The sequence below is a fragment of the Leucopleurus acutus genome, assembly GCF_964270905.1.
Source record: "Leucopleurus acutus genome assembly, chromosome: 17".
NCBI lineage: Eukaryota > Metazoa > Chordata > Mammalia > Artiodactyla > Delphinidae > Leucopleurus > Leucopleurus acutus.
Window position 1 is genome coordinate 51,078,997 of NC_139159.1, and position 23,692 is coordinate 51,102,688.

The 23,692-nt window shown below is 39.4% G+C and overlaps 1 protein-coding gene and 1 long non-coding RNA gene across 37 annotated transcripts in view; one reads left to right on the plus strand and one right to left on the minus strand.

The window, feature by feature from the left end:
• The window catches only part of RIMS2 (regulating synaptic membrane exocytosis 2), a gene marked incomplete at its 5' end in the record, with an annotated part of 584,629 nt that extends 580,275 nt beyond the window's left edge, over window positions 1-4,354 (plus strand). For all 35 annotated transcript variants that reach the window (XM_082858721.1, XM_082858710.1, XM_082858742.1 and 32 more), the window contains 4 exons: window positions 1,344-1,456; window positions 1,754-1,855; window positions 3,253-3,392; window positions 3,898-4,354. In XM_082858721.1, coding sequence (XP_082714847.1) covers window positions 1,344-1,456; window positions 1,754-1,855; window positions 3,253-3,392; window positions 3,898-4,116 — 574 coding nt within the window. In that variant the 3' untranslated portion in view covers window positions 4,117-4,354. The remainder of the gene's footprint in view (window positions 1-1,343; window positions 1,457-1,753; window positions 1,856-3,252; window positions 3,393-3,897) is intronic.
• Window positions 1,415-8,181, minus strand: LOC309974231. Of its 2 annotated transcripts, XR_014326870.1 has the most exons (4): window positions 8,072-8,181; window positions 4,354-4,704; window positions 3,420-3,577; window positions 1,415-1,848 (listed from the first exon to the last, which is right to left on the minus strand). It is a non-coding gene; the product is annotated as an uncharacterized lncRNA (long non-coding RNA). The 2 variants fall into 2 exon arrangements; XR_014326871.1 differs by lacking the exon at window positions 4,354-4,704 and having other exon boundaries at window positions 8,072-8,167.
• Between the last annotated feature and the right edge of the window lie 15,511 nt (window positions 8,182-23,692).

A 23,692-nucleotide genomic window follows, 5' to 3' on the forward strand; every position in this document is an offset into this window, starting at 1 on the left:
ATATAATAGATTAGGTGGTATAAGTGCTAAGGAGAAAAAGGTGAGAGAAGAGATGGCAGAGGTTAAGGGTAGGGTTTTATGTAGGTTAGACAGGGAAAAGGGCACATTTGATTTAAAATCTGAAGGAAGTCAGTGAACACATGAATGTCTGAAGGAAGAACATTTCAGGCTGAAGCAACGCTGAGGCTGGAGCTTACCTGGCATCAGTAGCGGGAATGGCAGCACCGGGGAATGAGGGCAGGAGTAGTAAAAAGCTAGGAATTAAGATATGGGGGGCAGGGGTGGACAGGCTGTATTGTCTTTATACATCATTGCAAGGACTTTGCTTTTACCCAGATCGAGATGAGAAACCAGTGGAGGATTGTGAGCAGAGGCCTGACATTATCTGGCTTTAGTTTTAACAGATCACTCTGATTGCTGTGGGAGTGGAGAGAAAGGTGGCAATGGGGAGATCATTCAGAAGGCTGTTGGAGCAATACAGAAAGAGAAAATGATGGCTTGAAGAGAAGAAGTCAAAAGATGGCGCCTCCTACATTTAGTGGCAAAATTAGCAAAGGAGACTGAGGAAGAATAGCCAAAGAGGAAAACCAGGAGGCTAGAGAGTCCAGGAAGCAAAGTGGAGAAAGTATTTCAAGGAAGAGGGAGCGATCAGTTGGGTCAAATGAGGCTAATATGTTCAGTTAGACAAGTCTGGAGTATTAACGGTCGGATTTACCACTGTGGCTGTTAGGTAACCTTGATCAGAGAAATTTTGGTGGAGTGGAGAAAAATTGAGGAAGAGAGCAAGGAAAAACGGATTCGATTTTCAAAGGAGAATGAGAGGAAAGAAATTGAAGATGGTACATAGAGACAGCTCTACGAAGTTTCAAGGAGAGAAACGGGGTGGTAGCTGGGGAGGGAAGGAGGTTAGGAAAGGGATTTTTTTAAGGTGGAAGAAATAGCAGTGTGTTTGGGTGTTGATGGGAATGATCTGATCTGAAGACTTTCTTCATCGATAAAATGGGTTAAATAATAGAAACTCTGTCATAGTGCAGCTAAGAGATTCAGTATGCTAATGCCTGTCATGGAATAAGTGCTCAAAGTGTACTGAGTGCTATACATAGAAATCACAGTTCATGCCCTCCAGACAAGGAAAAGAAAGGCACATAAACAAACAGAGGCTTGCAATACAGGACGAGGGCTGCTAGAGGATAAGGAGGGAGAGCCATGGAGGTGCAGTGGGGAGGTTGGGATCCAATTAATGTAAGTGGCAAAATAGTGGTACCAGCTGCTCCTGCCACGGAAAGGGGGCTAGATGGAAACAGGAGTGGAGGGTTTAATCCTGTGTGTTATTTTACTTTTAGTCTGATTTTCCCTGGTGTCCGCTTGGCCTCTGATAGCCAATTCAGTGATTTTCTGGATGGCCTTGGCCCTGCCCAGCTAGTGGGGCGCCAGACTCTGGCCACACCTGCCATGGGTAAGAATTTGTCACGTGATTCATTGTTTTTCTTTTAGATTATTGAAAATCACGTTCTTTAATTTCATAGGATCTTTAACAGTATTATCAGGAATGAGTATCTTAGATTTAAACAAAAAACTTTGACTAAATTTTTCCATTTTAATTTGTATGCTTTTTAAAGTAAAGTATCATTGATAAATTTTTAAATATATTTGAATTTAGGAAAAGATGTAGGAAATGATGAAACAATGTTAAACCAAGGTCTTTGGCACAAACATTTCTCTCACTGTTTGTTTCTTCCTCACACGCCATTAGGTGACATTCAGGTAGGAATGATGGACAAAAAGGGACAGCTGGAGGTGGAAATCATTCGGGCCCGTGGCCTTGTTGTAAAACCAGGTTCCAAGACACTGCCAGGTAAGAACAGAAGAGATTCTTCTATTATTGTTCATAATCCACACTTTTCAATTCAGAGACTTTGTTTTTGATTAGATACTAGAAGCTTTGCTCTTAAATGATCAAGGATACTAATAAATGAGACAGTTAAGTGGTAGTTTGTGTGTTTGTCCTGAGTGAGCACCCAGTGAGAGTGGCCAGATGGGGATAAGACAGGTCGTTAAGATAAGCGCATATATGGTAGAAACCACTGCAAAACAAAACCTATCACATTCATTTTGTATGACATGTACATAAGAAGTTCTTGTTAGTTAGTGTTTTGTGTTATTCTTCAGTTTATCTGGAGCTTCTAAATTCTCCTTAAGAATCCTTAGAGTCCTGGAATTAGAATAAAAATAGTTACAGGTTCCCAAAGTAGCATAAGCCCATATGTGAAGGACATTCTAAGATTCTTACTTCCTGTAATGTATAGAGAGGCACCATTATAAGTTTTTATTGTGATGTCACATATTTCATACCGAAATGTCATAATCTAAGGTGCTTCGAGCCATGGGGAATGCCACAGATTCCAGATGTCTGATGCAGAGATGTAGAGAACACTGGATCTGATGTATAGAACAATTCTGAAACTTGGTTTCTCACCTCAGCACCTCCACTGACTGAACTGTCATTTTGAATCTCTAGCTTCCCTGTCCCTGCAGAAATTCCAAATTGTAACGTATGTTGTTACCTATTGTACAACCTTGCAGTGGTGATTAAGACGGTTGTGTTCATAAACGTCTTGGCGCTTAGTCAGCTGACTCTGCTGGAAAGAATCCTGCAGTTTGTACAAGCACGAAAATGTTTTTATGAAGAGTCTGTCAGAAAAACTTGAACCCATGGTATTCATAATTAGTTGCCTCTTCCTGGCTAATTTGAACATATTACATCAAACCCCACCCCTGTTGTGTACCCACACCATCAATAAATAAACCCTTTTGAGTGATCAATGATTTGTGGGGATGGGTGAGTAAAACAATCTAATTTCAAGCACGTTTAATTAGATTTAAGTATTGACACATGATTAATTAGATTTAAGTATTGACACATGAAAAACTGAGCGAGACCTCTTTCTTGAAATTGTTAGGGACTGGAAGCATTTCTCCTTTTTTTAACACGGTTGTTCAAATCCATATAACCAGTTGATGGCAAAATAGTGATCAACTCAGATGCTATGTTAACATTGCCTAAAACTACCTGAATGGCTGATAGTTACCTATTGTTTAGCTAATGATTTTGACGTGATGTGGAAAGGCCAGTGATTTTTGACCGCTGGCTCTTCCAGCCTAAGATTAAGCTGTGGCAGATGTCACCTGTAAGCTGGGTGTTCCGTAACCATAGCTCATCACTTAACTCTCCTCTGTGTTTTCTTTCCCAAGCACCATATGTAAAGGTGTATCTATTAGATAATGGAGTCTGCATAGCCAAAAGGAAAACAAAAGTGGCAAGAAAGACGCTGGAACCCCTCTACCAGCAACTATTATCTTTTGAAGAAAGTCCCCAAGGAAAGGTTTTACAGGTATTTACTGAATTATATATTCCTTACCTAAGAAAGTGTCTTCATGGAGTCAAACTTTGTATCCAACATCTTTTCTTATCACATCCTTTTCCACTCCTCACAGCTGAAATTCTTGGGAAACTTCAAAGTAGTGGCCAGTGCTATAAAGCTATACACACTAGGGAACTATCGATATATTCAATATCCTGTAATAAACCATAAGGGAAATGAATGTGAGAAAGAAAAAAAAAAGCTATACACACTGTTGTTTCCTTTAAAGTGACTATAGACTCGTAAACCCCCATCACACATAAGCTCCCATCTTCCCTGACTGCTCATGATCTTAACACTCCTGTAAAGTTTTCCTCACGTACCTTCGGATTCTAGCAAAGACAACTATCCCAGTAATTAAATACAACTACATAACTTGATGTTTTGATGTCGGCACACTAACTGAATGTATTTTAGTTGACAAGCTTTTACATACATGATTATACTGACATTGCTCTTTTAATTTTGTCAACAGATCATAGTCTGGGGAGACTATGGCCGCATGGATCACAAATCCTTTATGGGAGTGGCCCAGATACTTTTAGATGAACTGGAGCTGTCCAATATGGTGATTGGCTGGTTCAAACTTTTCCCCACTTCCTCCCTAGTAGATCCAACCTTGGCCCCTCTGACAAGAAGAGCTTCCCAATCATCTCTGGAAAGTTCAACTGGACCTTCTTACTCTCGTTCATAGCAGCTGTAAAACTGTTGTCATAGCAACCAGCGTTACAAAAAAAAGAAAAAACCCCACAGGTCGCAAACCCTGGTAACACTGCATGCTTAATGTTGTGTCTTCTGAGCCTGTTTCTAGGGATACAAAGCGATCCTGTGTTCTCAGAGGAAGTTGCACACATTGTGCCCTAAAGAAGGCCGTCAGGTGAAAGAGCGGAGCTATGACGAACTATCAGGTTTGGAGTTCAATAACACTCACGTTTTGGTCCAATCTGAAGCCATGGATTAATCTCAAAGAGTCAGTTTCATGCAACAAAAGCCCTTTTCAATGGCACCTTTATATTATCATTCCTTTTTCTTCATTTCTCTGACCCCAAAGTCCTGTGATGCCACAGAAATGGAGCTATCCAGCCATTAAGCCATGTTACAAGTCAAGGCATGAAGTCCTAGGAAGCACCAGGTGAAAAGCAAGAGACCAAAGACTTGGTCCAGGACGAAAACGTCAGTGCTCCTCTGGACGGGAGCAGCCAGTCGTGTGACAGCGTGAACAGTGGCAGACTTCAGAGCTCCAGCAGGCATGGTACCCACTAATGCCAAGATGAGTTGGACTCTGAAAAACAAAATTCTGTGGCTCCACTGTACTGAATGAAATTAAACTTTTGTTTGCATGGACACAGATTAGCTGAATACTTAAATTATTTTCTTGGGGCTGCAACTTGCAAAAAATAAAAATAAAAATCAGCCATTTTCAACAATTTATATTATTTTTAAAAATAAATTTCACTAGTGCATGGTTTTAAAAAAGGGAGAGAATGCAACAGGGTGATACAAAGACACACCATGTTTATTCTTTAAAGTAATCATAGTCTGTGTTTTGGCAGACATTACAGAAGAAAATACTTTCTAGAAAATACTTAAAATTCTCTTCATGTGACAAATAAGTATAACATATTCAATTTATTTCCATGTTAAATATACAAATATTAAAGTTCAATATGTGCAAATTGTTCACATCTTTCTTCCTCTATCTCACTTTTCTTCTCTCTCTTTTAAGCTTTTATTTTCTTTCTCCCTACCAGAGTGAACATTATGCTAAAAAATTACAAGTTTTTGACCTGATAATCTCTTATACCCCATGTTTGATTCAGAGCTGTAGATGCTTCTGAATCTCTGAATTTCTCAAGGCGGGGAAAAAACTAAGAGCTTTCTTTATTTCAAGCATGTTGAAAAGGATTTTGCAACATGACTTGGGAGTACATTAGAGCAAGTCAGCATGTATTTGATAAAGAAGATATTTGAACTTTTGCAATTTATTGTACAGTGCATGGTAATTTTATTTTCATCTTCAAAGTTCAGTTTACAGGAAAATCCTAAAATCGTGGCCATTGTAATGTCTAATAAATTTGTTTTTAGCACCAGCATTATTCATACAGGGGTTAAAGTATTATTTTTAGAAGGTCTTCGGTTTTGTGTTTTGTTTTCTAATTAATTAAAGCATGAAGCAATTCCTTTAGCCAATTTCCACTTACTATGTGAATAGAAACGCTAACAGTTTGGAGCCCTGAAACACAAGACTGTGTATTAATTCATTTATCCGTAGTAAAATTCAATTTTTCACAAATGATATTTCTAAAGAAATATAGCAAACGTAAATTTGCAACAGATAATTTTAAAGCTCCAATTTTTAGGTGACTCAAAGAAAGTCAGTCTGCCTATTTACAGTTCTTTGATGCCATCACCAAAAGTCTACACCCGAATCCCCAAAATCAAACCCCTGCCTTTGGTTTTACAGACAGTTATTACCATTGGGTGGTGCTGCAAGGTCAAATTTCTCTTAAGTTCCCCGACTTAGGAGAAAAGTCACCGAGTAATGTAAGAAACCACCCATATTTCTTTGTTTCTTTCTGTGCACTTTGATAACACATTCTTATAGATGGATTTTAACTTCTTGCCACAACTTTTGAAATCCACGTACATACCATTTGTTTAAGGCCACGCACGAAAATTGCTCTCTTGTGTTCCTTTTTAAGTTCAGTGTTGACCATTCAAAACTATCATGCTTGATACGGTGCAAAAGTTAAAAATGAGTATCACTAAAAATGCCTTCTCTTTATGTGGTGCAATACGAAATACACCGGGACTGTGTCTTGACGTTCTGAGACCTACGATGGACCCAGGTAAAGTTGAAAAGAATGAATAAAACTCTACGGAAATAATTTAGACACTTGTGTACCAGCAACAATTGACTTACTAGACCTATAGTGTCTATACTCTCCCTTAGAATAAACGTTTACCATTTTCCTGATACTAAGACGCAGTCACATAATCTTTTGTGCATATTCCTATATAAATTATTTCTAATTTTAATAAGAAGGACATGACTGTATGGAATATTTGTACATACCTGTCATTATGCAGTATTTATTTTAATGTTGGTGTATTTTTTTTTTTAATTTTCACATGTCTGCACCTCGACTTGTGGTTTAGTCATGTAAATAGCACTATTCCAGTGACCACTGCTGCCCTGTACATAGTATGTTTTAAAAGTAAAGGGAATTCCAGCTGGAAAAAAAAAAGGGCAGGTTAGTCCTGTAATGAACACCAACTAATGTAAAACTCAAATTCATTCTCGTGATGGTATTTAACACTTTAAATAAAACATTTTCTTTGCAGACATTGTATGCATGGCCTTCTGACTTCTTCCCGCACATTCCCAAGCCTGCTACAGCTCATTCCCTGAGCCCGCACATGATTTAAAGACAATGAAATCATCTTTTCCGCCTCTCCATAACAGAAGCAAACCGCTAGTCTTAGCAGATAGCCCTCAGTAGAGCACTTTAAAATGCCAAAGGATTTCGGCTCACATCATTAAAACTGGTTGCTTTTAAAAAAGATTATTGCAGAATTGAGGTGCTTTCTGACGAAATGACTCAGCAACTCACAGATTTAAACGAGTGAGATTTCTGAGTCAATGTGGCCTCCACTGACAGCAGTCAAAGAGAATCACGCACAGGCTCTGCCATTCCCTGGTTGGAGATGGCGAGGGTGACAGTTGGCACTATGCTATGTGTTTCCACTGATGTGTCAGTTCAACTTTGTGGGGAACTGGGGTGGGGTGCATTTCCAGTTGGGGACACACACGTGGTAACCTGACATGGAGCAACTGATATATAACAACCTGTCCAGAGACTGGCTTCTGTCGCGTGAGTATGAGTGGAGGAGAGGGTCTCTCCATACCCTTCTAGGGTGGTTCCTCAAACTGCGAGAAAGACCCCCAGCAGAGTTCCAGTGGAAGTCCTCCCCGGCTCTAAATTTAAGAGCGAGTTTGATTAATTTGAAATCCAAACCTAGTTCTCTCTCCATTCCTTGAACCAGCCATTTCTTTCATTTCCAAGGACTCGATTCCAGCCCAGTCCCCCATATCTATCCCATATTTTCACTATTTAATATATACTCTCTGCTCTAGCAAGCTATTTGCTGTTCATACACTCCTAAAAATCTCCTTGCCTTTTTTATATGCCCTCTCCTGAAAAGCCCTTCTACTTTCTCAGAAGCGATCCATGTTAGTCCCTTCCTGCAATTCCTGGCTCAGGACTGAGCTCTCCTGTAGCAGTTCCTGACTAAACCCTAACCACATGGCTGCATCGACGCCAACACCTTCACCTTCCCAGGAACTCCAGACACCGAGGGTCCACAAGCAAAGATGAAGGACATCATGGTCACTATCATGGGGGCTGTGGGAGAATTGGCCAAGAAATCACCAGAGCTGTCTGTACTGACTTAACCTTTAACATTCTTGGCATAAAAATCACATTCTCTGCAATGTTTGTCTCCACTCACACAGCTCATGATGCCTCAATATCCTCTAGCATCCATGGACTGAATGAACAGAAGTTCATACATCCACCTTTGGTTTGTGAAATGTGTATTGAGAAGCAGTGTGTAAGAGGGAATAAAAAACAAAAAAAACAACTTACGGCACTCAAATTCTTCATATGACTTAAGTCACTTAGTCTCTCTGGCAATCATTTCTTCACCTGGGAAATAAGGAATATGAGTTAAACATTCTTCCATCATTAAATCAACACTTTGACTAACTGATAAGCTCCTTCAAGGAAGGGACCATATATGGGTTTTTCCCCCCTCTTTTGTATCCTCAGTGATAAGAACAATGCTGGACACATAGACGTTCCATAAATACCTGCCAAATTAATGAATATTTAGTCCTTGCTATTTTGAGACACTATTTTAGGCATTGTAGTGAACAGAAAAAGCATGGCCCTATCCCCATGGGACTTTCATTCTACTAAGGAAGACACACATTGGGTAAAAAATTACAAGTAAGATAACTTTCCAAAGGGGATAAAAGCTATGGGAATATACAGCAGTGTTTTAACCCAGTCAAGAGAGTCGAGGAAGGCTAATATCTATAAAAATGAACAGGAGTTAAATACAAGGTGATGGTGTCAATGGGAGATGGGAGTTAGGTGAAGAATATTCCAGGCAGAGAGAACAGCAGCTGAGAAATTTGAGGGTAGGGAACTGTAACTCTACCACTTAGTAGTGTGTCTAAAGCAAAAATGAGTTCATACGAAGTGTTTATGAGTGAACAAATGAATAAACAATACAGATTTCTGTAGCCTAAGCTATTCTGAACCATTGAGGTTTTCCTTGAGAAGATAGTTTTAACTTAAACTTGATGCGAGGACTATTCATAAATAGTCATTGGTGAGGGATAATCCTCTATTATATTTAAAATGGTTCTCAGAATGCTCCTCAGTCCTAATCCCATTCAATTGTTAGATCTTTGAACATAGGAACTATGGTCTATAGCTCTGTACCCAGCATAGCACCTAGCTCAGCACTAAGCACATTACAGTTGCCGAATACACAGACTAACAGTGAATATCCCTTTCAGATATTCTCGGAAAGATTGTGGTTATCAACTTGGACGATTCCCGAGTCCTAAAATTTATGTTCATAGTTTGTATATAGTGCAGTTAGAAAGACTTTAAACCTGTGGTGTTTTTAATGCCCGAGCACCAGCTTCCTGTCATTTTGCTTTGAGGTTGGGGACTATTTTGTTTAGTATGCTTCCTTTTCTGATCTATCCATAGTGTTCCCAAGAGACCTGCCATTTTCTAACTAGTCCCATTCTTCTGGCTTCAACTGATGGTGGTATAGGGGGTGCAGACTCCTAAAATGGGTCAGTCTGTACCCTGGCCTGTGAAGATGTGTTATTTTTTGCCTTGATACCAAAGAGGCAGTTCATCTCCAGTGACAGAAACTATTAGATGGGGAAAAAAAAAAAAAGGCCAGGAGCTGTCAGTGGCTATGTTTTCTGATACATGATGGAAATTGGATTAAGAAAGAGAAGAAAGTCAGCAAAGCCAAAGTGGAGGCATGAATTGAAAAGAGTCCTGCAGGTTTCACGTTCCCGGTTCCGTTACGACTGAGGATCGGCTGCATCTTTGCTCTTCCAAGAGAGCCCATACATTCAAGCTCTGGTTAGTTGGGTGCCTGCTATATGAAGTCACAAGTCCTAATTAATACATTTGGCCAAGGACAAGGCTGATGGAATCGTAGAACCTTGAAGGAGCCTTTGAGGTTACCTAGGACAATCTCATAGCATTAAGAGAAACCCTAAAAGGTGGCCATCAAACCTCTGCTTGCAAGTGGCTGGAGAGAGAAATTCGGGAATATAGCTCGTTCCATGGTCTCTAGCAGACTCTCCTTTCTAGCACCTAACCTAAATCTCCCTTCTGGAATTTTGCACTTCCTGGGCTCAGTGTTACCAAGTCCAAGCTCATACTGCTCACCACACAACAGGCCAAGAAATCAAGAGATGAGTTGTTGGGGCAAGGAAGAGCGACTATATTCGGAAAGCTGGCAGACCAAGAAGATGGTGAACTTGTGCCCCAAAGAACCATCATGCCTGCGTTAGAACTCGGGCTTCTTTTATACTAAAAGGGGAGGGCGTAAAGTCAAACACTTCCGGGTTCCGGCCCGCCTCCAGAGGGGTGTGTTAATTTCTTCCTGCCCGCAGTCATTCACAGGTGGGCCTGGCCAGGATGTTTCCTAAGAGCTAAACAGAGGGTTTTAGCTTAATGCGCATTACCTGGGAGGCAGGGTTCCCAGAGATGGGCCACTATGTATAACTTAAGCTTATAGGCAACATACTTTTAGTGATTAGCTTGTAATAGAATACAAAGGTTCTTTCCTATTACAATTCCTGACTGCCAATGTCCACTCCACCAAATTGTGCGAAAAGGACGAGGACCGCTCTGGCTACTTCGGAGGTGACAAACATTCCTTAGAATATTTAGTCTGTCCTTTTATATATCTACAACTATCTGAACCTGATGAAGCCCGTTAGCACTTTGTTGTCTCATTTGTAATTGAACTTGGGTGTTTTGGTTCCAATTCTCAGTACATATACTAAATTCCTGTGCTATTTATTTAGACAAAAATAAACAACTTGGTTGACCCTTCTCCAGCTACAATGAAATTCCCATCTACTTCAGTTAGATAGGCAGACCTGTTGGAGGCAAACTCATGAACAGAGATTAGTATAGTGCCCAAAGTTTCAACATCATTGGCAACTGCTAGGTCTTTTAAAGCATCTATACATTCTATCACCTGGGCAGACACCTGGAATGGCCTACCATTCAGTGTTTCAAAGGGACTTAATTTAAGCCTGCTACTGGGAGCCACTGATTCATAGCAGGGCAACTGGCAAGGCCTTATCTCAAGTTAAATTAGTATCCATTTTCTCAGTTTTTCCTATTGTGGTCTCCAGGATGAATGTAATTCCAATGCCTTAATCCAAATCAGGGGACAATTTCCTTAAGGAGGGCTTTAACCAATTAAAAGATACTGATTTTAAAAACTAATAACTTAAAACTGCCACACACAAAACAAATGGTCCACAAAAAATTCTCCTTTTTCTGAAGGTTTTACAATGAATTGTTGTTATTAACTAGTCTTTTACTATGAAACTTGAATGGCCAGTCGAGACCAACTGTTCTGAGACCATCTTTGACCACTGATTAAGACTGGGGTGGCGGATATAATATTCATTTAACCTTCTGAGCTTTCTGGGCAGACTTGGTGACCTTGCCAGCTCCAACTGCCTTCTTGTCCACTGCTTTGATAACACCTATAGCAACCGTCTGTCTCATGTCACCACCAGCAAAGTGGTCCAGAGCAGGGTAGTCAGAGAAGGTCTCAACACAGTGGACTTGCCAGGAACCATATCAATATCACAAGAATTTGGGGCCATCTTCCAGCTTTTTCCCAGAATAATGATCAGTCGTCTCCTTCATCCCAGCAAACTTGCAGCTCATTCCCCACTGTCAATTCTACCCAGGGCTCCGGGTGTGGGGAATTAGGCACCAAGTCCAAGGGAGCCCCAGGCCTCTTCATTCATCAGAGTGTTCCTCTCTTTCTACCATGTGAGAGGCTCTCGTCTTATTGTGCTTCTTCTCATGATTCAGCCTAGGGCAATCTGTTTTCCAATGTTCTTCCTCCTTACAGTAAGTACATTGCTCCTTACTGTCGTGGCTTACCTCTCTTCGGGTTACTCGCTTTCCTGGAATCCAATGCCACGGCCGAAAAATGGCATTTCGTTTTGCATCATCTTTCTTGTTTTTCCCTGTTGAACACTTTAAAAGCAGCATCCACAGCTGAGTGCTAGGGGCCACGTGACTTAGGAAGCAGGGCTGAAATCTCTCCCAGCGACTGCGTGAGCCACAGTTTTACACCTGTGCCAGCAGCTTTGTAAATTCAGCGCCTGTGGGACATCCAAACGCACAACGGGTGCTTCTGCCACTGGGACAGGTCTGGCCTTAGCAGCCGTGGGCTAGACTGTGCGGGCACGTGCACATGGGGACTTGGTCAGGGTCTGGGCTGCCTCCATAGCCTTCCACATTGGGTCCAGGCGCGCAACTGCTGTGGTCCTAAAGCCTGACTTCAGTGGATCTGTGCTGGTGGCCTTGTGAAAACGATGCCTGAGGGACACTAGGGCCGAGTGCTGGCATTCCCAAGGTTGAGGGTGGGGCCAAGGGCAGTGCAAACAACAATGTACTTGGTGAGCCTGCGCAACAGATAAGAAGGTGACACAACAGCGCACACTCACTGGTCACCAGCTCCAGCGGCGGAATACCCAGGGGCTCCTTTCCAGTGGGTACACTCCAGTCCTGCCTATCTCACGCTGAAGCTCAGAAACACGGCTCAGAAATGGATTGGGGGCTTCTACTCCAACAACTAGGGAGCAGACCCTGCCCCTGACAGGGCAGTGACAGTGACAGGGCACTGACAACCACAGAGCAAAGAGGAGGCCCCACTCAATACCCAGTGCAGGTTCTGGTCACCAAAATACCAGTCACACCTCCTATTAAGGGGATAATGGCCAGCATACACTGAGGAAAGGGGCAGCAGGCATCCATACTAAAAACAGCCCTCGCACCAAAAAATATTAAACTCACGCAGGCTACGCAGGGATGCTCCCACGTAAAAATAACCCTCCAAGACCACAGTAGTTAATTATTTCTCCTAAACTCACTGAGTAGGAGGAATATAAGGGGAAAAAATGAAGAAGCAGAGGAACCACTCTCAATGGAAAGATCCAGAGAATTTCCCTGAAGGAACAAACAGTGAAACAAACCTCTTCAGTCTAATAGACACCGAGTTCACAGAGGAGGTAATGAAAATACTGAAGGAATTAAGAAAGGCTATTGACAGAAATGCAGATTACTGTAAAAACAAACAAACAAACTAGAAACTATAAAGAGGAGGCAAGAAAAATTAGGAAATTCATTCGCAGAGACAAAAGCTGACCTAAAGGCAATGAATAGCATGAGGAATAATGCAGACGAATAAATGATCTGGAAGATAGAATAATGAAAATCACCCAATTAGAACAGCAGACAGATACCCAAATGAAAAAGAAAAAAAAATGAAAGAACATAAGAGACCTATGGGATAATACAAAGCATGCCAATCTATGCATAATAGGAATCCCAGAAGGAGAAGACAAAAGGGGATTGAAAATGTATTTGAAGAAATTATGGCTAAAACATCCCAAACCTAAAGAAGGAAACAGATATGCAGGTACAGGAAGCACAGAGGGTTCCACATAAGATAAACTCAAACAGACCTACACCAAGACATAGTATAATTAAGTTGGCAAATATTAAAGAGAGGATTCTAAAGGCAGCAAGGGAAAAACAAAGAGTTAATTACAAGGGAACCCTCATAAGGCAATCAGCTGATTTCTCTATAGAAACGTTGCAGGCCTGAAGGGAATAGCAAGACATATTCAAAGTCCTGAGGGAAAAATCTGCAACCTAGAATATTCTACCCAGCAAGATCTTCATTTAGAAGGAGACAGAAAGAATTTCTCAGACAAGCAAAAATTAAAAGAATACAGCAATAAAAAACATATCCTAAAGGAAATATTAAAGGTCTTCTCTAAAAAGGAAAGAAGTAAGAATCTATAGGAAACAGAAAATCACAATTGGAAAGTAAATCACTTAAATAAGCCAGTAGAGAGATTTTTTTAAAAATCTGTGAAAGAGATGATAACCACAATGAACAGCAAAAGGATGAACATGAAGATATAAAGGGGACAAAGTCATAAAATGTGGGGAAGAAGAGTAAAAAAAAAAAAAATTGTAGAATTTTTTTTTCTATAATGTGTTTGAGCCTATATGACTATCAGTCTAAAGCAAGTAGATACAGAAAGGGGTTAATATACTTGAGAAAACAAGGCAACCATAAATCAAAAACATATAATAGATTCCAAAAAAACAAAAAGAAGAGAACATAGGCATAATACAAAAGAAAATCATCAAACCACAAAAGGATAAAAGAAGAAATACAAAATCAATGGGTAAACAAGGTTTAAAATGGCAATAAATACATATCTATCAATAATTACCTTAAATGTTAATAAACTAAATGCTCAATCCAAAGACACACAGTGACAGATTGGTTAAAAAAACAAGAGCCGACAATATGCTGCTCCATGAGACCCACTTTAGGGCAAAGGACACGCATCAATTGAAAGTGAGGGAATGGAAAAAGATATTTCGTGCAAACAGAAATGAGGAGAAAGCAGGGGTTGCAATATTCATATCAGACAAAATAGACTTTAAAACAAAGGGCATAAAGAAAGATAAAGAAGGACACTATATAATGCTAAAAGGATCAATACAAGAAGAGAATTTTACACAACATATTTGCACTTAATATAGGAGCACTGAAATACATAAAACAAATACTAACAGACATAAAGGGAGAAACTGATGGGAAGACAATAATAGTAGGAGACTTTAACACCCCACTCACATCAATGGACAGATCTTTGAGGCAAAAAATCAGTAAGGCAACAGAGATCCTAAATGATACAATAGAACAGTTAGACTTTATATTTTCAGGACAGTACATCCAAAAAAAGCAGAATACACATTCTTTTCAAGTACACATGGAACATTCTCTAGGATCGACCACATACTAGGCCACAAAACAAGCCTCAAAAAAATTAAGAGTGTAGAAATTATTTCAAGCATCTTTTCTAATCACAATGGTATTAAACAAGAAATCAACCACTGAAAAAGAAACGAGAAAAAAACCCCACTCACATGGAGACTAAACAACATGCTACTAAAAAACAAACAGATCAACGATGAAATCAAAGAAGAAATTTTAAAATATCTTGAGGCAAATGACAATGAAAATGCAACCATATAAAATTTATGGGATGAAGCAAAAGCAGTTCTTAGAGGGAAGTTCATAGTGATACAGGCCTTCCTCAAAAAACAAGAAAAATCTCAAATAAATATCTTAACCTACCACCTAATAGAATTACAAAAAGAAGAGCAAACAAACAAACCCTAAAGTCAGCTGAAGGAAGGAAATAAATAAAATAGAGGTTAAAAAAAAATAGAAAAAAAATCAATAAAACTAAGAGCTGGGGAGGAGGAACCAAGATGGCAGAATAGAAGGATGTGCTCTCACGCCCTCTTGCGAGAACACCATAATCACAACTAGCTGATGGACAATCATTGAAAGGAAGACACTGGAACTCACCAAAAAAGATACCCCACATCCAAAGACAAAGGACAAGCCACAATGAGACGGTACGAGGGGCGCAATCACAGTAAAAATCAAAGCCCATAACTGGTGGGTGGGTGACTCACAGACTGGTGAACACTTATACCACAGAAGTCCACCCACTGGAGTGAACGTTCTGAGCCCCACGTCAGGCTTCCCAACCTGGGGGTCTGGCAATGGGAGGAGGAATTCCTAGAGAATCAAACTTTGAAGCCTAGTGGGAACTGACTGCAGGACTTTGACAGGACTGGGGGAAACAGAGACTCCACTCTTGGAGGGCACACACAAAGTAGTGTGCGCGTCTGGACCCAGGGGAAGGAGCAGTGACCCTGAAAAAGACTGAACCAGACTTACCTGCTAGTGTTGGAGGGTCTCCTGCAGAGGTGGGGGGTGGCTCTGTTTCGCCATGTGGAAAAGGACACTGGCAGCAGAAGTTCTGGGACGTACTCCTTGACGTGAGCCATCCAAGAGTCTCTCATTAGCCCCACAAAAGAGCCCAGGTAGGCTCCAGTGTTGGGTTGCCTCAGGCCAAACAACCAACAGGGAGGGAACCCAACCCCACCTATCAACAGTCAAGTGGATTAAAGTTTTACTGAGCTCTGCCCACCAGAGTGACAGTCAGCTCTACCCACCACCAGTCCCTCCCATCAAGCCTCTTAGATAGCCTCACCCACCAGAGGGTAGACAGCAGAAGCAAGAAGAACTACAATCCTGCAGACTGTGGAACAAAAACCACATACACAGAAACACAGACAACATGAAAAGGCAGAGGGCTATATACCAGATGAAGGAACAAAATAAAACCCGAGAAAAACAACTAAATGAAGTGGAGATAGGCAACCTTCCAGAAAAGAAGTCAGAATAATGATAGTGAAGATGATCCAGGATCTCGGAAAAACAATGGAGGCAAAGACTGAAAAGATGCAAGAAATGTTAAACAAAGACCTAGAAGAATTAAAGAACAAACAAACAGAGATGAACAATACAATAACTGAAATGAAAAATACAATAGAAGGAATTGATAGCAGAATAACTGAGGCAGAAGAATGGATAAGTGAGCTGGAAGACAGAATGGCGTAATTCACTGCTACGAAACAGAATAAAGAAAAAAGAATGAAAAGAAATGAAGAGAGCCTAAGAGACTTCTGGGACAACATTAAACGCAACAACATTTGCATTATAGGGGTCCCAGAAGGAGAAGACAGAGAGAAAGAACCAGAGAAAATATTTGAAGAGACTAAAGTTGAAAACTTCCCTAACATGTGAAAGGAAATATCCACCCAAGTCCAGGAAGCACAGTGAGTCCCATACAGGATAAACCCAAGGAAAAACACACCAAGACACATAATAATCAAATTGACAAAAATTAAAGACAAAGAAAAATTATTGAAAGCAGCAAGGGAAAAATGACAAATAACATACAAGGGACCTCCCATAAGGTTAACAGCTGATTTCTCAGCAGAAACTCTACAAGCCAGAAGGGAGTGGCATGATATACTTAAAGTGATGAAAGGGAAGAACCTACAACCAAGATGCCTCTACCTGGCAAGGATCTCATTCAGATTCGATGGAGAAATCAAAAGCTTTACAGACAAGCAAAAGCTAAGAGACCTCAGCACCACCAAACCAGCTCTACAAAAAATGCTAAAGGAACTTCTCCAAGAGGGAAACACAGGAAAAGAAAAGGACCTACAAAACCAAACCCAAAACAATTAAGAAAATGGTCATAGGAACATACATATCGATAATTACCTTAAACGTGAATGGATTAAATGCTCGAACCAAAAGACACAGGCTTGCTGAATGGATACAAAAACAAGACCCATACATATGCTGTCTACAAGAGACCCACTTCAGACCTAGGGACACATACAAACTGAAAGTGAGGGGATGGAAAAAGATATTCCATGCCAATGGAAATCAAAAGAAAGCTGGAGTAGCTATACTCATATCAGATAAAATGGACTTTTATAGAATGTTACAAGAGACAAGGAAGGACACTACATAATGATCAAGGGATCAATCCAAGAAGAAGATATAACAATTATAAATATATATGCACCCAAGATAGGAGCACCTCAATACATAAGGCAATTGCCAACAGCTATAAAAGAGGAAATCGACAGTAACACAATAATAGTGGGGGACTTTAACACCTCATTTACACCAATGGACAGATCAGCCAAAAGGAACATTAATTAGGAAATAGAAGCTTTAAATGACACAATACCAGATAGACTTAATTGACATTTATAGGACATTCCATCCAAAAACAACAGATTACACTTTCTTCTCAAGTGCGCATGGAACATTCTCCAGGATAGATCGTATTTTGGGTCACAAATCAAGCCTCAGTAAATTTAAGAAAACTGAAATCATATCAAGCATCTTTTATGACAACAATACTATGAGATTAAAAATGAATTACAGGGAAAAAACATAAAAAACACAAAAACATAGACGCTTAAACAATACATTACTAAATAACCAAGAGATCACTGAAGCTATCAAAGAGGAAATTAAAAATACCTAGAGAAAAATGACAATGAAAATACGATGATCCAAAACCTATGCGATGCAGCAAAAGCAGTTCTAAGAGGGAAGTTTAGAGCTATACAAGCCTATCTCAAGAAACAAGAAAATCGAAAATAAACAATCTAACCTTCCATCTAAAGGAACTAGAGAAAGAAGAACAAACAAAACCCAAACTAGCAGAAGGTAAGAAATCATAAAGATGAGAGCAGAAATAACTGAAATAGAAAAAAAGAAAACAATAACAAAGATCATTAAACTAAAGCTGGTTCTTCGAGAAGATAAACAAAATTGAAAAACCATTAGCCAGACGCATCAAGAAAAAGAGGGAGAGGACTCCAATAAATAAGATTAGAAATGGAAAAGGAGAAGTTACAACAGACACTGCAGAAATACAAAGCTTCCTAAAGGATTACTACAAGCAACTATATGCCAATAAAATGGACAACGTGGGAAAAATGGACAAATTCTTAGAAAGGTATAACCTTCCAAGGCTGAACCAGGAAGAAACAGAAAATATGAACAGACCAATCGCAAGCACTGAAATTGAAACTGTGATTAAAATTCTTCCAACAAACAAAAGGCCAGGACCAGATAGCTTCACAGGTGAATTCTATCAAACATTTAGAGAAGCGCTAATGCCTATCCTTCTCAAACTCTTCCAAAATACAGCAGAGGGAGGAACACTCCCAAACTCATTCTACGAGGCCAACTTCACCCTGATACCAAAACCAGACAAGGATGTCACAAAGAAAGAAAACTACACACCAATATCACTGATGAACATAGATGCAAAAATCCTCAACAAAATACTAGCAAACAGAAAGCAACAGTACATTAAAAGGATCATACACCATGATCAAGTGGGCTTTATTCCTGGAATGCAAGGATTCTTCAACATATGCAAATCAATCAACGTGATACACCATATTAACACATTGAAGGGGAAAAACCATATGATCATCTCAATAGATGCAGAGCAAGCAACCGACAAAATTCAACACCCATTTATGGTAAAAATGCTTCAGAAAGTAGGCATAGAGGGAACTCTCCTCAACATAATAAAGGCCATATATGACAAACCCACAGCCAACATCATCCGCAATGGTGAAAAACTGAAAGCATTTCCACTAAGATCAGAAACAAAACAAGGTTGCCCACTCTCACCATTCTCATTCAACATAGGTTTGGAAGTTTTAGACACAGCAATCAGAAGAAAACGAAATAAAAGGAATCCAAATCGGAAAAAAAGAAGTAAAGCTGTCACTGTTTGCAGATGACATGATACTATACATAGAGAATCCTAAAGATGCTACCAGAAAACTACTGGAGCTAATCAATGAATTTGGTAAAGTAGCAGGATACAAATTTAATGCACAGAAATCTCTGGCATTCCTATATACTAATGATGAAAAATCTGAAAGTGAAATCAAGAAAACACTCCCATTTCCCACTGCAACAAAAAGAATAATATATCTAGGAATAAACCTACCTAAGGAGACAAAAGACCTGTATGCAGAAAATTATAAGACACTCTTGAAAGAAATTAAAGATGATACAAATAGATGGAGAGATATACCATGTTCTTGGCTTGGAAGAATCAACATTGTGAAAATGACTCTACTACCCAAAGCAATCTACCGATTCAATGCAATCCCTATCAAACTACCACTGGCATTTTTCACAGAACTAGTACAAAAAAATTCACAATTTGTATGGAAACTCAAAAGACCCAAAATAGCCAAAGCAATCTTGAGAATGAAAAACAGAGCTGGAGGAATCAGGCTTCCTGACTTCAGACTATACTACAAAGCTACAGTAATCAAGACAGTATGGTACTGGCAGAAAAACGGAATATACATCAATGGAACAGGAAAGAAAGCCCAGAGATAAACCCACGCACATATGGTCACCTTATCATTGATAAAGGAGGCAGGACTGTAGAGTGATGAAAGGACAGCCTCTTCAGTAAGTGGTGATGGGAAAACTGGAGCGGTGCATGTAAAAGTATGAGATTAGAACACTCCCTAAAACCATACACAAAAATAAGATCAAAATGCATTAAAGACCTAAATCTAAGGCCAGAAACTATCAAACTCCTGGAGTTAAACACAGGCAGAACACTCTATGACATAAATCACAGCAAGATCCTTTTTGACCCAGCTGCTAGAGGAATGGAAATAAAAACAAAAATAAACAAATGGGACCTAATGAAACTTCAAAGCTTTTGCACAGCAAAGGAAACCTTAAACAAGAACAAAAGACAACCCTCAGAATGGAGAAAGTATTTGCAAATGAAGCAACTGACAAAGGATTCATCTCCAAAATTTACAAGCAGCTCATGCAGCTCAATAACAAAAAAACAAACAACCCAATCCAAAAATGGGCAGAAGACCTAAATAGACATTTCTCCAAAGAAGATATACAGATTGCCAACAAACACACAAAAGAATGCTCAACATCATTAATCATTAGAGAAATGCAAATGTAAGCTACAATGAGATGTCATCTCACACCGGTCAGAATGGCCATCATCAAAAAATCTAGAAACAATAAATGCTGGAGAGAGAGTGGAGAAAAGGGAACACTCTTGCACTGCTGGTGGGAATGTGAATTGGTACAGCCACTATGGAGAACAGTATGGAGGTTCCTTAAAAACTACAAATAGAACTACCATATGACCCAGCAATCCCACTACTGGGCATATACCCTCAGAAAACCATAATTCACAAAGAGTCATGTACCAAAATATTCATTGCAGCTCTATTTACAATAGCCAGGACATGGAAACAACCTAAGTGTCCATCATCGGATGAATGGATAAAGAAGATGTGGCACATATATACAATGGAATATTACTCAGCCATAAAAAGAAACGAAATTGAGTTATTTGTAGTGAGGTGGATGGACCTAGCGTCTGTCATACAGAGTGAAGTAAGTCAGAAAAAGACAAATACAGTATGCTAACACATATATGTGAAATCTAGGGGGGGAAATGTCATGAAGAACCTAGGGGTAAGACGGGAATAAAGACACGGACCTATTAGAGGATGCACTTGAAGATATGGGGAGGGGGATAGCTAAGCTGTGACAAAGTGAGAGAGTGGCATGGACATATATACACTACCAAACGTAAAATAGATAGCTAGTGGGAAGCAACCCCATAGCACAGGGATATCAGCTCGCTGCTTTGTGACCACCTGGATGGGTGGGATAGGGAGGCGGGGAGGGAGGGAGATGCAAGAGGGAGGAGATATGGGAACATATGTATATGTATAACTGCTTCACTTTGTTATAAAGCAGAAACTAACACACCATTGTAAAGCAATTATACTCTAATAAAGATGTAAGAAACAGAAAAAAAAACAACCAAAAAAACCCAAGACCCATACATATGCTGTCTACAGGAGACACACTTCAGACCTAAGGACACATACAGACTGAAAGTGAGGGGATGGAAAAAGATATTCCATGCAAATGAAAACCAAAACAAAGCTGGAATAGCTATTCTCATATCAGACAAAATATGCTTTAAAATAATGACTATTACAAGAGACAAAGAAGGACACTACATAGCATTAAGGGATTGATCCAAGAAGAAGATATACAATTGTAAATATTTATGCACCCAACATAGGAGCACCTCAATACATAAGGCAAATACTAACAAGCATAAGAGGGGAAATCGACAGTAACACTTTCATAGTAGGGGACATTAACACCCCACCTTCACCAATGGACAGATCATCCAAAATGAAAATAAATGAGGAAACACAAGCTTTAAATGATACATTAAACAAGATGGACTTAACTGATATTTATAGGACATTCCATCCAAAAACAACAGGATACACATTTTTCTCAAGTGCTCATGGAACATTCTCCAGGATACATCATATCTTGGGTCACAAATCAAGCCTTGGTAAATTTAAGAAAATTGAAATTGTATCAAGTATCTTTTCTGACGACAACGCTATGAGACTAGATATCAATTACAGGAAAAGATCTGTAAAAAATACACACACATGGAGGCTAAACTATACACTACATAATAACGAAGTGATCACTGAAGAAATCAAAGAGAGGAAATCAAAAAATACCTAGAAACCAATGACAATGGAGACAAGACAACCCAAAACCTATGGGATGCAGCAAAAGCAGTTCTAAGAGGGAAGTTTATAGCAATACAATTCTACCTTAAGAAACAGGAAACATCTTGAATAAACAACTTAACCTCCCACCTTAAGCAATTAGAGAAAGAAGAACAAAAAAACGCCAAAGTTAGCAGAAGGAAAGAAATTATAAAGATCAGATCAGAAATAAATGAGAAAAAAATGAAGGAAATGATAACAAAGATCAATAAAACTAAAAGCTGGTTCTTTGACAAGATAAACAAAATTGAAAAACCATTAGCCAGACTCATCAAGAAAAATAGAGAGAAGACTCAAATCAATAGAATTAGAAATGAAAAAGGAGAAGTAACAATTGACACTGCAGAAATACAAAAGATCATGAGAGATTACTACAAGCAACTCTGTGCCAATAAAATGTAAACCTGGAGAAATAGAAAATATGAACAGACCAATCACAAGCACTGAAATTGAAACTGTGATTAAAAATCTTCTAACAAACAAAAGCCCAGGAACACATGGCTTCACAGGCGAATTCTATCAAACAATTAGGGAAGCGCTAATGCCTATCCTTCTCAAACTCTTCCAAAATATAGCAGAGGGAGGAACACTCCCAAACTCATTCTATGAGGCCACCATCACCCTGATACCAAAACCAGACAAGGATGTCACAAATAAAACTACAGGCCAATATCACTGATGTACATAGTTGCAAAAATCCTCAACAAAATACTAGCAAACAGAACCCAGCAGCACATTAAAAGAATCGCACACCATGATCAAGTGGGGTTTATTCCTGGAATGCAAGGACTCTTCAACATACACAATCAATCAACGTGATACACCATATTAACACATTGAAGGGGAAAAACCATATGATCATCTCAATTGATGCAGACAAAGCAACTGATAAAATTCAACACCCACTTATGGTAAAAACGCTTCAGAAAGCAGGCATAGAGGGAACTCTCCTCAACATAATAAAGGCCATATATGACAAACCCACAGCCAACATCATCCTCAATGGTAAAAAACTGAAAGCATTTCCACTAAGATCAGGAACAAGAAAAGGTTGCCCACTCTTATTCAACATAGTTTTGGAAGTTTTAGCCACAGCAATCAGAGAAGAAGACTAAATAAAAGGAATTCAAATCGGAAAGGAAAAAAAAAGATGTCACTGTTCGCAAATGATATGATACTATACAGAGAGAATCCTAAAGATGCTACCAGACAACTACTGGAGCTAATCAATGAATTTGGTAAAGTAGCAGGATACAAATTTAATGCACAGAAATCTCTGGCATTCCTATACACTAATGATGAAAAATCTGAAAGTGAAATCAAGTAAACACTCCCATTTACCATTGCAACAATAAGCATAAAATATCTAGGAATAAACCTACCTAAGGAGACAAAAGTACTCTATGCAGAAAATTATAAGACACTGTTGAAACAAATTAAAAGAAGATACAAATAGAGGGAGAGATATACCATGTTCTTGTCTTGGAGTTATCAACATTGTGAAAATGACCCTACTACCCAAAGCAATCTACCGATTCAATGCAATCCCTGTCAAACTACCACTGGCATTTTTCACAGAACTAGTACAAAAAATTCACAATTTGTATGGAAACTCAAAAGACCCCAAATAGCCAAAGCAATCTTGAGAATGAAAAACAGAGCTGGAGGAATCAGACTTCCTGACTTCAGACTATACTACAAAGCTACAGTAATCAAGACAGTATGGTACAGGCACAAAAATGGAATATACATCAATGGAACAGGAGAGAAAGCCCAGAGATAAACCCACCCACATATAGT